Raw genomic sequence first — 17,473 nt, forward strand, 5'->3', positions numbered from 1 at the left:
GGTCAGGGCTGTTTGGGCAGCACCAACACAATATTAGGCATTATAATGTTATGCCTGATCTGGGTATATATTTATATTATCATTATTTTCAGAATCCCGACACAAAAAAATTGTGATCACACGTGCAACTATTGTAAGGTGGGGGGAGGGGCTCGGTTACGGTGCACCTGTCAGCTCTCTACGGCACGCCGCCAGGCTCAAAACCTCGAGCGTGAAACAAAAAGCGCAACGCGTTTTGGTCTCCGCTGTCAGTGTGCAGATCGCAGCTCGGCGAAGCGGCGCACAGATTCGAACCGCGCACTGAAGGAGCAGAAGATTTCAACTCGCCCTGTTTTGTCTATGTTTATTTTATTTTATTTTATTTTTTGCAGCTTGTATTTGACGCGGAGATTTTGTTTATTCTGAGAGGGAAGTGAGATTATCTGGATTGAGCAGCCATGTCCCGGAGGAAACAGAGTAACCCGCGCCAGTTCAAACGCCACAGCAGCACTGGGAACACAGGTCACCTCTTTATTCCTACATCCTACATTTATCACTTCTTTATTTCCACAGCATCCTTATCTCTTTATGCATGCACTTAAAGATCTGTCTTTGCTTTAGATGTGTGTTTGGGTGTGTGTATTACTTTTGAAAAAGCCTCAGGCAGTGAGAGAAACTTTCTAAGTTCAAAATATCAAAATTATTATTTTTAACATGTTTTTTTTTTTATCCTGAGTTATGATTTCATGGTTTGTTTGCTTCCTTAAAAGCTTTATACACCACTTTAAGACATGCAAATCTTTTAAAGCAAAGTTTTACATCCAAAAATGTCAGATCCAACGAATAATAATAATAATAATAATAATAATAATAATAATAATAATGCACCCAATCTTATATTAAATTTAAATTAATTTTATACCAAATAACAATTTATGTATTAGTTTCATCTGACAACTAAATCAATTTTGCTATTTTTTTTCCACTACAAATTATTTAGTAATAAAGAATAAGAAAAAGGTTTTGAATGCACTCAGAAGGTATATGAAGGTAGCGTCACTAGGGTTACGGTCAGTATCACATCTTCTCTATCTTTACTATATATATTTATGGCCAATGGTTTAATTATATTTTTTACTCATCTTCAAACAAACACCTCTATATTCGTGTATATAACTAGTATAAAGTAATGTAAAAAAAAAAAAACAACAACAAAAAAAAACTTTCAGTACATGTACTGTAAATAAGTTAATATAGGACCTATGGTATAATACATTTTGTTAGATTAGAATTTTAATTCCGGATCATTTACGTGAGCTCATCCTGCTGCAGTTTGTTTGTTTTGTTTGTTTGGAAACACTACTAATTTATCATAGTTCATTTGATTATAGTTTGTTTTCTAGTTCGTTTTATATAAACCATGTGGAGACTCTTCAGGAGTCAGCTCCATCACCGATATTACAAAGGACAAAAAGGTCATTATGTAGGTTTTTTTTTCTTCTTTTTTCTTTTTCTTTTTTAAATCTCCCTCCAACATATTGCCCCGTTATCTAAACCTCAGCGATTGCCCCACTATTTTCATATTTTGCCTATTCCATTCTCTGTAGCGTCCCTCTGGTGCACAGATAAAGAGCGGGTGTTGAAAGAGCTCCATTAATTTGCCCTGATGACTGCAGTGATAAGGGCAGATAATGGACTTGATAAAGTGTGTGTGTGTGAGAGAGAGAGAGAGAGGGAGAGAGAGTGTGTGTGTGTGTGTGTGTGTGGGAGCAGAGATATCATCACACACACGATTATTGCCATTAAAATTCCAGCTCTGCAATCTGCGTCGCACTGATAATCCTCTCCGGACGATAAGACAAAGAAAATCTTCTCCCTTTATTAGTCTTCTGGATATTCTGATAATATAGTGATAAATTTTGTATTTCTCCTGACCCTCCTTTTTTTTGGAGAGAGAGAGAGAGAGAGAGAGAGAGATCTTACTTTCTTTTTTCCCTTTTTCCCCTCCGTCTCGTCCTCTTATGAAGTGATAGGGTCATCTTTTCTGCTTTACTCCTGCCTCCACCCCCCTTAACCCTCCCAGCAGTGAGGTTTTTATTGTAATAAGAGTTAGATCTGAAAGGGAGATAGTGAGGCAGGAGCATATTATCATCCGTTATCGGTTCTTCTTCACTCCATTGAGCCGAACCAGCTGTTATTTCCCCCCTTATCACCCCGTTCGTGACCGGCGGGGCAGTAAATTTGCCCCCTTTGGTGGGATAAATCTATGACAGTGGATTAAAAGAGTGTGATGAGGGGGAAAGCATTGCGACGTCTTCCTGAAAGAAGGAGTAGATGAGAATCTCTGCCCTTTTTTATGTCCCTGCTGATGAGGTACAGGACACAAAAAAACAAAAAACAAAGGCAGAATGTATCGTTTAAGATTTTATCGTGGATTATTATGGATTATGATTTTTATCCGAATACTGTACAAGAAATAAGTACATAAAAATAGCTGCTTGTTTAAAGATATAGAAACTTTGCTGTGGTGTGCTGATTAACATCACAAGAAAAAAAAAAATTAATTTATTGAAGAAATGAAAATTTTTGTCTCTCAAATTACTATAATCTTACTTAAAAAATATTTTAGATATTTTACAATTTAATTTCCATACACAGTTTCCATTTAAATATATGATATAATGATTCTGATGGACCTTCATCCATCTCCATTCTCCATTTTGATTGACCAGAAAGTGAGGATTTGTTCTCCATAACAGTGGAAAGTTTCGAACAGTGGTTCATCCTCTGGCACATTTTGCTCTTCGGTTTTGTTCGACTTACTTTTGCGAATTGACGTAACACGTTTTTTGTTTCATTATGATTGGAATCAATCGATATAAAGAGCAAACAAATAAACAATTACAATTAAAATCCATAAAGCATTACAGACGCATGCTAGATGCTTATAACCCGTCCGTCATGCCTCTATAAGTGCTATGAAGCCAGCAGATAAGATTGTTCAAATATTCCTGATCGTATTTACGTATTTGACACTTAATCGGGCAAAATTCCAGTCAGCTGTGATTCTCTACATGACGCTGACAAAATACTGAATTGTCCCGTGGTCAGGTTTCCAACAGCGAGACAGAGTAAATGGTGTTAGAAATACAAAAACTGGATTAAAGATTAACATTTAATAAATAATAATTAAAAAAACACACACCAATTAAGCCACCAGTGCAGCAAGATTTTAGAAAATAATAGAGCGTGTGTTGAGTTTAGCATTAGAAAGTTTCATTTCGGAAACTGAGACCGATAAAAATATCCGAAACTTCGGCTGAAACTACTACGGAGATGGAGAAAGTGTGACGTTTCGTTGTGAATCTCAGACTGTTAGCTTAGCGAGACAAAGAAAAAGGAGAAAATGTTTTCTTTGTAACCCTAGACATTTCACCTTTTAATGTAAACACCTAGAGATTTAGCACCGCAGCGCTAACACACATTTTCTGTGGTAAAATCTATTCAGACAGTGCTTTTGTTGTTGTTGTTGTTGTTATTGTTAATCATACAGTGATATTTGGTGTACAGTGTAACTGAGATTTGTGTTTTGGGACATTTTGTAAAGGATTGTTTCGAGAAACACAAAAGCTTTTGTTTTTCGATCTCTATGAGCTGAATGTCTTTACACTGCTACCTAAGACGGATATTTCCTCAGGATCGCTGAATATTACGATTTATCGTCAAACCGATTCTCGCCTCAAGCTCGTAGCAACAACCCCGCCCCTCCCTCTTCCCTTTTTATTTGTGAATCTTTTCTGTCACTTCGCTGACATACGGCTGTCAGAATATGATAAGTTTCTTTCATTATTATATCCTTTTCCGAGACGTCAAGGTTTGTCAGCTCATCTTTATTCTGTTTTTTTTTTTTTTCAAAGCCATTTTGATTATCTTCATCTGCCAACTGTCAGCGCTCCGTCTCCGTGAGATCGGCGTAATATAAAGCGGGGTTATTGTGTGCCAGCTTTCTCAGCAGCATCTGTTCAGCACTAATGAGCTATGAAGTGCTGTGGCTCGCTGGCCTACCAAGCAGGAAGGAGACGGAGACGAGAGCGAGAGGAGCCAACTGTTTCTCCAAGCTTTTATAAGCGCTCCAGCATCTTTTTTTTTTGTTGTTGTTGTTGTTACCATTCATAACTGAGATGTTTAGGAAGTGTAAGACACGGAATCAAACTTTAACACTGAAACACTTTCGGTGTGTTTCGATTATATTCTACAACAGTTCCCCTATTTGACTGGACGATGGCGTGTCCATGAGTTATTGTATTTTGTTTGAGTGTGTGTGTGTATGTACAGTATGTGTGTGTGTGTGGGGGGTGCAATGTAACGGTTACTACCACATAAATAGCGACGTCGGCAGCAGACATGGCAAACGATACACTTTCAATGAATCACTTCCTCCAGGATTTCTGGATTTCTGAGATCGTGAAAATCAAGTGATCTCTTTGAAAGGAGCTTGGAATTTTTCAGATTTCCTACAGATTGTGGTCTCGATGTGTCATGTGACATCATCACAACAGACGTTCAGCCAAATCCAACTTTCTTCTCTCAGAGAAAGTCATTACAGATGTTTCGTCACTGCTAGGAAGAATCCTGTGTGTGTGATCTCACCAATCTAAGCAGTCTTCCACAAATAAATAAACAAAAGCACAAACTACTCTGCGAGTCGAATTGCAAAAAAAAAAAAGATGCAAATTGGAGCATTTTTGGCTGGAAGATTCATAAAAAACCTCCTGTAGAGACTGATGAATATTTGAAATATAAAAGCTCGTCAGATGAAGAAGAAAAAGTCGAAGGGAGCCAGTTTCACTGGGTTTCAGGAACGTACAGATCGGTGTTAGCTGGCTAGCGAGTTAGCCGACATACTATAAAGTGGGTGTGGCTTCTTCGGGATCTGTTTTCGTTCAGTGAGCAAAAACAAACAAGTTAGATTGACCATACTGTGATGTCACAATATTATTTGTTTTATTATTTATTTCTATAAAACTGGTGTACAAAAGGTGTACCTAATATCAGCACCTGCCTCGTACCTGCAGCCGAATAATAGCCATGTTGTTATTCAGTAAGGATCAAGAATAACTAAATTCTTTCACCTTAGTGATTCTGGAGTATTTTGTTGTTTCTTGCTGTCCACAGAAAGTATTTTCTATTTCTAAATATTTTATTCCTTTTATACATTTTTGTATTCAACTAAACTATATGCGTCATTTATAGTTGCACATGATGCCTGTGAAACAAGTCGCTTCCTGATGTCACTTGTGTTGCTGAATGCTTGCTTCTGGTTGGTCAGAAGGTGTTGATTATATTTAATTTTTTTTATCCCAACAGCTCTGTGAGTAGTGTGTACTGTGTTCATGCACTTCTCTAATACATTAGGGCTTCTATAGCAATAACGTAAACAGATGCGATGTAAACAGATGGTGAATGAAATGACGTGATGTAACAATAAACGGATAAAAAATAGGACGTGTTCTTCTTTAGCTTTAAACAGATATTGTAAATGCTGAAGCAGGAATATCTTCTGTGTTGTTGATTATTTTTCTATAACTACATACAGAGTTGTTTAATTCCTTAAACCATCACAAGAGTTAGGTGTTTAAGAGTCAGTTGAAGACAAAATTTCATAGAAGAAATTCAAGCTGTTTTGTGTCCTGGACTCTTGATCCTGATATGTTACAAGGAAGAAAAAAAAGAAGATAAGATTGGATTTACATGTTACATCGTCGATGCTTAGCTTGATCACATGATCAGTGATGTCGAGATGTTTATCGCTCACATCGTGGCTTTAATAGAGACAAAGACTCTTGGAACAATGTCTTGGATTAACATCGCTCTACACATGTTGAGGGGGAAAAAATAGAAGAAAGGGTGTTTATTGTGTTTATTGGACAGCCTTTAATTACTATCAGCGATGTCCAGCGCACAGACGTTTATCACTCACTCCATCATTGCACCGGGAAGCTCGATGCCGATCGATTATCAGGGCTTTTGAAGAAACAATGATGCAATCGTTTGCGCTAAAAGACCTGTCTTTCACTCCCCCATGTCTTTGAAAGTGCTAGGTGAAGCATGGATTTTCAAATCGAAGCCTTTTCACGTTCTTCAGAAGCTCGTCAGGGTCACGATGACGAGGATCGGGTCTTAACATCGGCTAGGAGAAAAAAATAAAGTTAAAGTCTTCGCATTTTCACTTTCTTTTTTATTTGAATCTAAATCAAAGTCATGTAACACAAATGAAGCCTTGGCTAACCTTTCCTTTTTGCTAATTAAACATTCATGTCAGCTTACAAGTTCACGTCCCTCATCAATTTAAATGTGACAAAATTTATTAAGTTAGTCTTTGCTGCTTCTTCTTCTTCTTCTTCTTTATCTGGGGACAAATCATGCTAACACCCCAAAATTAGCACGTGAGCTACTTAGCAAGTCAGGTTTAAGCTAGTTGGTTAGTAAGCAACTATGACTCTTTATATATTGCCTATAAATGGCAGACAACTTAGCTAAATAACTTGTGCTAAGCAACTACAACAATATAGTTGTTAGCAAGCCAGGATAAAGCTAGAATAACTTTCCATGTAACTTTACAAATTTGCATTGTGTAGTTGATTAGCGTGAGGTAGTTAGCAAGCTAGGTTTTTGGCATTTTAGCAAGCAGCTCTGATTCTGTGTACAATCTGATGTAACTGCTCCAGCTACATTGTTCTTGAAAAAGTTGAAAAATGGCTTCCTTTGTCCTGCGAGAGCTTTTATAAACGGTATACGTAGATGTTGGATGTGAGGAGGCCGGTATTGTGAGATTTCCTATCTTCAGGCAATTCACACACCAAGCAAATTTCAAGACAAATAACTCTGATCTTTGAAACGCAGCTAGCTGTTAGCAAAGATTTCCTCTGTAATCGTATTGCACTCACTCGACCCTCCAGCTCACGTAGAAGAGCCACAGATGAGGAGTCGTTGTGCTGATACAGCGGACTGAGAGAGAGGGAGAGAGAGAGAGAGAGAGAGAGAGAGAGAGAATAAGAAAAAAAAGCTTTATTGTGCAGCAGCATTTCAGCTCCTATTCATGTCTCACTGCTGTGTAATCATTCCTCCTAATCTCATTTACAGATACAGCAAAACAATGTGTGTGTGTGTGTGTGTGTGTGTGAGCAGGGATTAGGGGACCCAGAGATCACTGATGAGAAGAATCACATCTCTCAGAGCTTATAAGCGTCTTTTGAGAAGAAGATTTGCAGAAGTTTTAACATGCTTTGAATGGGAATATTAAAAACATTAATCAGTAACATGCATTTTAACCCTTTTATCAGTACAAGAGCATTCTTGAAATGGACTTATGGGACATTTTCTATCAGTGTAAAGAAATGATTGATGTTCTGGTTGTGAGTCTGATCTAAAACGAGTCTTTCAGGCTTTCAGTGTGTTTTAGACGTGTGTTTTTCCCTCTGTTGGTGAACCTTACACAGAATTTTACTGGTTAAAGATCAGATCTGAGCTGCTTTTTACATGAACAAACACTCGGAGCGTCTCAGAGAGCAGAAATGGGTTTGAGATCAACATTTACTTTGAAGATACAAACATTTGTGTGGAAAAAAAGAACTGTTTTGATATTTTGGAACTTTTCTATGAATGTATTGCCTCTGGTAGGTGAGGGAAAAACAGAAATCCTTATAAAACACTACAAATTCTTCAAGTCCTGAGTGTTGACTTTCATATGAGCTTCATATAAACCTCCACTGTGGAGTGAGACAGGACAAAGACACTCAATCATCAACATGTTATTAGTGCTTGTGTTAGAAACTGGTCAGTTTGAGTGTTTTTCAGTCATGTTGCAGTATTCACTTTATCCTGGTCAGTGTTGTGATGGATCTGGAGGTCATGGGAATGCTCTCTCTCTCTCTCTCTCTCTCTCTCTCACACACACACACGCACACGCACACACACACACTTGAGTACACACTCATTCACTACAATTCACATGGATGCTGGACTAGTCAGCTGTCTACATACATAATATTGTACTTTATGGCTCAGATAGCTAGTTTGTATCTAGCTAGCTTATTTGTTATTGCTAACTCATTTTTGTACAGGCAAGCAGTGAAATAAGTGCAAATTAGTATTTTTTAAATTGATAAAGGACATGAACATAAACCGTTAGGATAGACAGAGGCATATTATTTTCAGGTCTGTGGTGATACTTATACATATAACAGATAAATCATTTGAGTTTCATTCGAGGAATCAGAGAAAAATCATAAAGGTAAAAAAACAATATTCCAGATTCATTCCTCAGTAGAAGAATCTCTCTCTCTCTCTCTCTCTCGCTCTCTCTCTCTCTCCCCCTCTCTCTCTCTCTCTCTCTCTCTCTCGCTCTCTCTCTCTCTCCCCCTCTCTCTCTCTCTCTCTCTCTCTCTCTCTGTCTCCGTGTGTGTGTGTTTGTGTGTTAGAGAGATCTAGGCATCGTGCCACAGAGGCTGAGACGTCCACTTCCTGTGCCAAAGAGCCCCAGTGTGTGATTGATGCAGTGTGTGTTAGTGTCTACAGGGAAGCGTGCGGAGTCCAGATTTCATACATACACACACACACACACACACACTCACATATGGTGTAGAAATCACACTGGCAGAAAATCCCCACGCTTTACTTTTACCTCGCAAATTAGCGACTCTAACAGTTCGTTAGTGTAGGAATTGTTTCTGTGAGAAAAAAATGATCATATCCTGCTAATTTCTGATGAAAACTAAACAATTTATTATTTAGAATATACTAAAGCCTTCAGAGATTAGAGATTAGATGAAGCTATGAGCAATTTAGCTTTCAGTGAGAAAGCTTGTTTGCTAGCTAGCCATGTTGCTATTCACCAAGTTTGATTATATTGAGTGTGTTTGTATTTCTAAATGTGAAAAAAAAACATATAGTACATATATAAGTCCTGTTTATTTTATTTTGAAATTTGTTTCACTCACTAAACTTAGCTTAAGAGAAAACAGGAAGTAAAGAGCCAATGTGATGTGTTTTTTTTCCTCTTTTTGTCCTGCAGGAGTGTATGAAGATGGACAAACAGAACTGGAGGACAGAGAGCGCGAAGATAAAGAGATCCTGAAAGATGCAGAAGCGACTATTGACCAGGAAACGCGGTTCCCTTTAGCCCCAGAGAACATTCACGTTAAAGACGAGGGCGATTGCGGCGCAGGTGAGGCGGCCATTTTGAAATCTGTGTCTCAAGAGTGTGTTTCTCAAAACTGTTATTTCCTTACCCTTTATCTCCTTACCTTCATTCACTTTAATTATACTAATGATAGTTTAATGTGAGGGTCAGTCATACGTATTCCTGTGAACAAGCTGTTACTATAGAAACCATAATGAATTGACCAATTCAAGCATTTTTGGCATCAACAATCACAAAAAAAAAAGTTTTAAACAATTCACATCGTCACAAATACAGAGGTGTGGGGAAAAAATTCCTGAGACGACACGAGGAAGAAACTTTCTGAGGATCCAGATTCATCTGGGTGACACAACGGATTGTGCGAGTGTTTTATATTGTTATATTATTAACATGAATATTTTCAAGACAGTGGTGAGAGGTGAGTGCTGTATGGTTTAGAGACAGTGTCATTGAGGAAGAGACAGGAGTCAGAGCTGGAGGTAGCAGAGCTGAAGATGTGAGGTTCTCTTTGGGAGTGACACAGTTGGACAGGATTAGGAACGAGTACATCAGCTCATGTTGGACGTTTGGGGGACAGAGTTAGGGAGGACAGATTAAGATGGTTTGGACATGTTCAGAGGAGGGAGAGTGAGTATATTGGTAGGAGAATGTTGGACATGGAGCTGCCAGGAAGGAGGAAAAGAGGAAGGACAAAGAGGAGGTATATGGATGTAATAAATGAGGATATGAAGCTAGTGGGTGTAAGTGTTGAGGATGCAGAAGATAGGGATAGGTGGAGAGAGATGATTCGCTGTGGAGACCCCTGAAGGGAAAAGCCCAAAGAAGAAGATTAACATGAATATTTTCTATTCAAGGATTGTTTATTTTTTTTCCAAAAGGTGACCAAAGCAAATCAGATATCTTTGAAATAAATGAAAGTTTATACGCCGGGATTAAAACCCCTGCATCTTTATATTGATTTGATTCAAACAGACTTCTCAGATCTGAGAAGTCACAGGATGAAGGTTAAAGCTGGTCGTCACTCAGTTCTGAGATTTGACCTCACAACCTTCTGGATCTGAAGCAGCGTCGGATCTGTACCTCCTCCACTCACTAACAAATCCCAGGCAGAGTTACTGCTCCCAGTAAACATTCCCACAGAGAGTGTTTGTCGTTTGCCCCCAGAGAAAATCATCAGCTCTTTGAACTGAAATTCAATTTTTTCTTGCCCGATCCGCAGAAGCGTTCATAATTTAACTCTCTGTGCTGCGTTTTAATTCTCACTCAGCAGACGATGGATCTGCTCTTTGAAACGCCTCTGCGCTTCCTCTTAAAAGTTTGGCATGTGGAAATTGGAGTGCGTACACCTGTCTCGCCTCTCAGCGAGGAGTTTTCAAAAGAGCCAGCAATCTTACGCTTCTTTTTTTTTTTTTATTTGTCTGGAATTGGCGGAAAGACGTACGTCTGCGTCTTTTGTTCTTTCTGAAAGGAATCCAGGCGGAGAGCTCGTTCCAGTCTGCACGCAGATCGTCATTTACTTCTCCGTGTGCTGCTTCTCCTTTCAGGCTGCTGTGCGGGTTTAGTTTGGTTTTTTTTTTATGGTAAACAAGAGCAAAGAGGTGAGCTCTCTAAAGAAAAAATGAATATTTATTATCCGGAGATTAGAATATTTATGTGTAGGAGACGTGCACACATGTTATAATTACATATCATGAGAATTACCATGGTTTGTGAAATCTCCAAAAGTTTTGGAATTCAGACTTTTTACTTACCACAAAGCAAACTTTTCTTCCTAAACTTTTACTTCGGTCTCGAACCGTGAACATAATCATGGGATTATTAAAGACAGCTCCCAGACAGCCTCCTCGAACCTTTTCCACCCTCAAGGGCTTTTCAAATGTGAAATAGTTCCCCTGGGTCCTAGTACAACCTGTGTACATGGAATCCTGGGTTCTGTAGTTAGAGGTTTCACACTTTTCTTACTTTACCCGGGGTTAACACTGAATCCTTGCTCTTCATAATCTGTCGTTTCTCACTCTACATTCGTAAGCCCTGCTGCAACCTTCTTCTAATTCGCGCCTCAACAACCCTGACTGGATAAATCTAGCATGTGATGCTTTAAATAATGGCTCGTCTCACGCTTTCACATCAGTGAGGAAAAAACTGTGGGTCTGTGGTTCTGCACCAGAGCAGTTTCTGTTATCTTTCACAGCATTCTCATCTTTTTAAGTTTGTCATATGTTGTATTTCCCCCTCACAAAAGCATGCACTTCCGTGATGTTCAGTGTTTTTGCCTCCTGACTCTATCTACCGAGCCGTTTTTGTTCAGGGTTGTTCATCTACGTCTATGGTTTTCACCTGATACGAGGCTGAAGAGCTGTACAGATTCTGATTGGGTGTCTGTTGCTAAACAACTAGCCATAACCTTATAATGGTTTCACACTGTACACGATCAGCACCGTGATGTGAAGTTACCACTGTAAAAGTCGAGCTGATCCTGATCCAGAGCAGAGTTTTATAAACCCTGGGGGAAAAGATGTGCTTTATAACACCACTTCTGAATTACACTTGTGAAACCTTCCTCTACCCCGGGGGTAAAAACAGGGTTTAGAGAGACGAGAACCTGGGGTTTAAGTGCAGTGTGAGAAGAACACTGTATTGTTGAATGCTGCATTCTGATTGGTCAGAGTTCTGTCAGCAGTTCTGACAGAAGTGCATCTGCAAAATCGCAGGTTCATATTAATCGTATGGTTTCTATTCTATAGTTAGATATATTTTCTATATCATTACAGCATCATCAGGGCTGCACCGTTTTGATGTAATTAACTAATGTAACATTAAATGTAACTATAAATGGATAAAATGTACAGTATGAGGTGTCCTTTAGTAATAGTAACAGCAACTGTCACTGTCTAACTTGTATTTTTAGTGTGTGTGTGTGTGTGTGTGTGTGTGAGAGAAGGAGAGAGAGAGAGAGAGAGAGAGAGAGAGAGCACCAGAGGCAGAAAATCCTTAATCACTGTTTAATTAAGGAATCGTCCTATAGCTTCATTTCGTTCCTGGGCTGTAATTAAACATTTCCAATAAGTTTAGTCACAGAGCTTAACAGAGTGAGAGAGAGAGAGAGAGAGAGAGAGAGAGAGGAAGACACAGATGTCTCTCACTGTCTGTCTGTTTGTCATTTTGTCTGTCTCTCTCTCTCTCTCTCTCTCTCTCTGTTTTTCCCCTCAGGAAACCTCAGAAACTTTGCCCCAGTTCTGCTCTTAGACCTGCTTTAGAGCTGTTTTTACTCCATTAGAGATCATTTAATGCTACTTTAGAACAATATTACATTTCCTTTAGGGCTTCCTTAGGGTTCCTTTGGAACTCCTCTCAGGCTGCTTTAGGGTTCTTTAGAACTAATTTCAGATTCCTTTGGGGCTCCTTTGTGCATAATGGCTGCTTTGAGTTGCTCTAGGGGCTGCTTTAGGCCTCCTTTTGGTGTATCTTCTGGTTTTTATAGCTGTCTTTAGCATTCCTTTAGGGTTCTTTTAGGATCTCCTTGGATCTCCTTTAGGGGTCCTTTGAAATATATATTTATGGATCTTCTAGTGCATCTTTAGGGTACCTTTTGGGTATCTTTAGGTCTCCTTTAGGGATCTTTTAGGGCTGTTTTAGGTTCCCTTTTGTTGTCATGCAGCATTTTTCACACAGCTTCATATATGCTGATTTGTTTCTGCAAATCATCAGTCATCAAACATGCAGTTTAAGCTTTGACCTTTCTGCCGAACAGGGGCTGCATCTGGAGGTCAGGAAGCACCGAAAGAAGCCAGTGACGGACATAAGGGGAAGAACCCGAGCAGCCCGACTGCGTCGGAGGAGTGGGATGGCCCGAGTAAGTCTCTGCTGATGTTTCGCTGCACTGTAGATGTTTCTGTTAATCAGAATCATTTCTGACTTTTGTCGAAACACTACATGAGTAAAATTCATTTAACTTAGGCAAGTCGAAATGATCACTAACACACACACACACACATACACACACACACACTAATAACACAAATGGGCTTCTGTACTATGAACTTATGCTTTAACCAGTAAAATAAAATTAAATTATTGGATGAATGAAAAGAATAAAAGAATGGATTCACTGATTGAATGGATTGATTGCTTTATATTTTCAGTTCAAAAATTACAAAAATAAAAACACATTAAAGAGTCAGAGTAAATAAAAACATTCGCAACAAGAAGACTTCTCTAAGAATTAAGTCATCAGAGTCTCACCTGCTGAAGACTTCACATTTAGACACCTTTACCAGTGTGAGAAGTTTCTGTCTTTGTTAATGAAGTGAAGTGAAGTGACAGTAAAAATATGACCAGCTTCAGCATTCAGAATTCAGAATTCAGGAGATTTAGTGTTCATGTGAATTTTCAGTGTTCTTGTGAATTTGTGCACATCATTTAGGACTAACCTGAATCTTTCTTTGTTTTTTGTTTTTTTTCGTGGCTTTTAGTTCAGCTTTTTAACCACGTGAAATCTGACATTGTTCTACGATTAAACTGATCGGCTCCAGAGCCAGAAGTAAACGCCCCCATTAGAGATATCACTCTTGTCTGCTTCATATCTATACACCATGATGATGATGATGATGATGATGATTATGAGATATAGAGCAGCTTTATCTCTCTCTCTCTCTCTCTCTCTCTCTCTCTCCCTTCCAGCGAAACACAATTATCCGAGTGAGATAGAGATTTTTTTTAACAGTAACAAGTCGCAGTTTTTATCTGATGATGTTTTTTGTTCTTGTTCCTGGGTGAAATGTGAGCTCAGAGCTGTAATTATGCGTCTTGTGTGTTCTTTGTGTGTGTGTGTGTGTGTGTGTGCGTGTACACTTAACGACACAAGATAAGAGACACACAGTGTTCTGAGTGTGTAGCTGATTAAACAGTATCATTTTTGTTGTTGTTGTTGTTGTTGTTATTAGTCATGCAGACACATGGAGCATGAATTCAGAATTGCAGCTTTTACACCAATATGGTTGTTTGAGGTCATTAAAATAACTCAAGGTACTAGAGTTGTTGTCACGGCGATGAAACGGCTCGTTCTCCGAGTTCCTGTCGGGGTTAGTGATTGGTTCTTGACCTGCAGGATCTGTAAAGCGATTGTACTGAAGGAGAACTCTGCTACTGTGTGAGAGAAACAGGAAGCAGATCAGGATTAAACACAACCAACAGTGGAGAGAGAGAGAGAGAGAGAGAGAGACAGACAGACAGACAGACAGACAGAGAGCAAGACATGGGAGGATGGGTAGAATAGTGTAGAGAAACACCGAGACAGAAAGAAAGACAGAGACAAAAAAGTGAATGAGAGACACACAAAGAAAGAGAGAGAGAGAAAGAGACAGACAAAGGGCAAAGAGAAAGACAGAGGGACATTGACAGAGAGAGACATACACACAGGCAGATGAAAAGAGAAATACAGAGGGACTCAAAGGCAGATAGAAGAAGAGAGCCAAACTGACAGAGAGAGAGACAGACAGAGAGCTGCAGAGAGACACATGGATAGAAAAAGAGAGACAGACAAAGACAAAACAAGAGAGACAGACAGACAAAGAGAGAGACAGACAGACAGAGAGCTGCAGAGAGATAGATAGAAAAGAGAGACAGAGAAAGATGCATAGACAGAAAAGAGAGAGAGAGAGACAGACAGACAGAGAGCTGCAGAGAGACACACAGATAGAAAAAGAGACAGAGAAAGACAAACCAAGAGAGACAGACAGACAAAGAGAGAGAGACAGACAGAGAGCTGCAGAGAGACAGAAAAAGAAAAAGAGACATAGACAAAAAAGAGTGAGAGAGAGAGACAGACAGAGAGTCGCAGAGAGACACACATAGAAAAGGAGAGACAGACAGACAGAGAGATGAAGACAAACCCAGAGACACAAAGAAAGACACATAGACAGAAAAAGAGAGACAGACAGTGACAAACTCCGCCCTTGCGTGTAACTCCACCTAATTTCTGCTCAGCGTCCTGAGTGACGTTACTGAGCTCTGATTGAGGTTACGCTCAGTTTGGGGGATTTTCTCCTGACGTCTGAACACGATCCGTTTCAACACATGCTGGTGAAGAGAGAAAAAGAAAAGAATACGCCAATAAAGTGCTGATCTGATTCCTGATGTAGAAATCATCACATGGTGAATAAGAGGAATAACAGAAGGATGAGGAGGAAGCAGATGTTCGGGGTTTAGTTGTGCGGTTTTCTCTCTCACTTCCTCTCGGAGTCGGAGTTAACAGCAGCCCGCAGTGCAGAGGCCCGTCGGCTGAATTAAAACACCACCTCATAAGAATAAAAGTGCTAATAATAATATAGATAATGACACAGATAAAGAGGCTAATCTACACCGAACAAAGCGGCGTGTTGCTCGCTGATTGCTCGCGTTGTCGCCGTATTCAATTAAGCCGCTCTCGCTGCCGTATTAATCATCTTTTCAGCAAACAAGTCGGCATTAATTAAAGCCGAGCCGCCGGATAAAGACATGTTGCTGGATCATCGTTCTGTTTATCAGCCACACACACACACACACACACACACACACACCGCTGCCTCTTTGCTTGTAGGAGTTTTTGAGCTATTCGAAAGCGTGCCAAAAACAAACACAGGAATTTGTCTTTTTTTTTTGGCTGAAAGGGTTTGGAAAGCAAATCAGTAGAGAAAGAAGAAAAAAAGAAAGAAAGTAGACACCAATTGATGTACCGAACGTGTTTGCTGGAATCGCGGTGAATCGCAACGCTCTTTTATTTACTTCAGGGTCTTTCATAAAATGCTTGACCACGTCATCCACGTTATTGTTTCCATCGTAACAACACGGCACAAGGAATTTGCAAGTTATTCATGAAAACACGTTAGAAGAAACGTTTGTATGAGGTTGCGATTATGGAAGGTGTCTCCGTCACTGCTTTGTTACAGGTCGTGACAAACACTTTTCAAATATCTTAGCAATCGGAGCAATTTACGCTTTCTCCTTAACAAGACGGGCTAAGTGCTAGTTTACGTGCTGCAGGACATTTAGGCGATGTCCGTTCCACGAGCTGAGAGCAGGAACTGTCTTTTTTCAATGTGAACATAAAAAATATATATGTAATATTCCTTAATTGTGAGATTTGCTGTGGTATAAGAGAAATAAAACACTCCATGACATGCTGTTATGGGAAAATAATCAACTTCCTAATTTGAATCATGAGTCCTGGCTCTTCGTAATCTGACGTTTCACACTGTACATTCCTAAACCCTGCTGCAAACTCGCTGCATATTCACACATCAACAACCCTGACTGGATAAATCTATCATGTGACGCTTTAAATAATCCCGCGCTTTCACATCAGTGACGAAAAAAGTTTCGCAGCTTTATTAGCATTTTTGTCAGCACGTTTGTTCAAACATTCATTCATCGATATTCGAACTTCTGCTAATTTTTTAGCATGTCGTATTTCTCCCTCACTCCGGCGCACACTTCCGTGATGTTCAGTGTTTTTGCCGCCTGACCCTATCTACCGAGCCGTATTTGTTCAGGGTTGTTCATCTACATCCTGGTTTTTACCTGATACGAGGCTGAAGAGCTGTTCAGTTTCTGATTGGTTGTCTGTTGCTAAGCAACTAGCCATACTACTATAATGGTTTCACACTGTACACGATCGGCACCGTGATGTAGAGTTAACACTGTAAAAGTCGAGCTGATCCTGATCCAGAGCAGCGTTTCATAACCGCGTGGGAAAGGACGTGCTTCCTAACACCGCTTCTGAATTACACGTGTGAAACCTTCCTCTACCCCAGGGGGTAAAAGCGGGGTTTAGAGAGACGAGAACCCGGTGTGTGGGGTGTTAGAAGCCTTGAGTTGTGTTCAGCTTGGGGTTGAGGACACACTGACTTTCTGAGCAGGACCGAATGTAAATTCTATGTATTATTTCCTTTCCTGAACTGGATATTCAGACAAATTAGAATTTCAGTCAAGTCGCATTTCCCACACAGTCAGCGCAGGAGTTCACAGCTGGAAATCGTGGAGTAAAATGTATTTCATTTTGACAGACGCTGAATCGAAGGCTCTGTAGTGCACTCGGGCCCTGCCTGATTTTGTCGGATGAGTCCATCGGGAAGTCACTCCACACTCCCACAATCCTTTTCTTCTCCGCCTGCTTGAGTCCAAACACACTCACCCAGCCACGCTAGACCTCCATCTCTCTCTCTCTCTCTCTCTTTCCTTTTCTCTCCATCCCTCCTTCCCTCACTCTCGAAGAAATCACAGCGGAAAGGCGAGCGAGAGAAGTAAAACCCCACC

The 17,473-nt window shown here is 39.8% G+C and overlaps 1 protein-coding gene across 1 annotated transcript in view; it reads left to right on the forward strand.

Moving 5' to 3' along the window:
- The first annotated feature begins 267 nt into the window (after positions 1-267).
- The window catches only part of zfpm2b (zinc finger protein, FOG family member 2b), a 42,104-nt gene continuing 24,898 nt past the window's right edge, over positions 268-17,473 (forward strand). Inside the window, exons 1-3 of the mRNA XM_058404531.1 lie at positions 268-501; positions 9,053-9,205; positions 12,933-13,034. Of these exons, the coding sequence (XP_058260514.1) occupies positions 438-501; positions 9,053-9,205; positions 12,933-13,034 (319 nt within the window). The 5' untranslated portion in view covers positions 268-437. The remainder of the gene's footprint in view (positions 502-9,052; positions 9,206-12,932; positions 13,035-17,473) is intronic.

Source organism: Hemibagrus wyckioides, linkage group LG12 (assembly GCF_019097595.1).
Source record: "Hemibagrus wyckioides isolate EC202008001 linkage group LG12, SWU_Hwy_1.0, whole genome shotgun sequence".
Lineage (NCBI taxonomy): Eukaryota > Metazoa > Chordata > Actinopteri > Siluriformes > Bagridae > Hemibagrus > Hemibagrus wyckioides.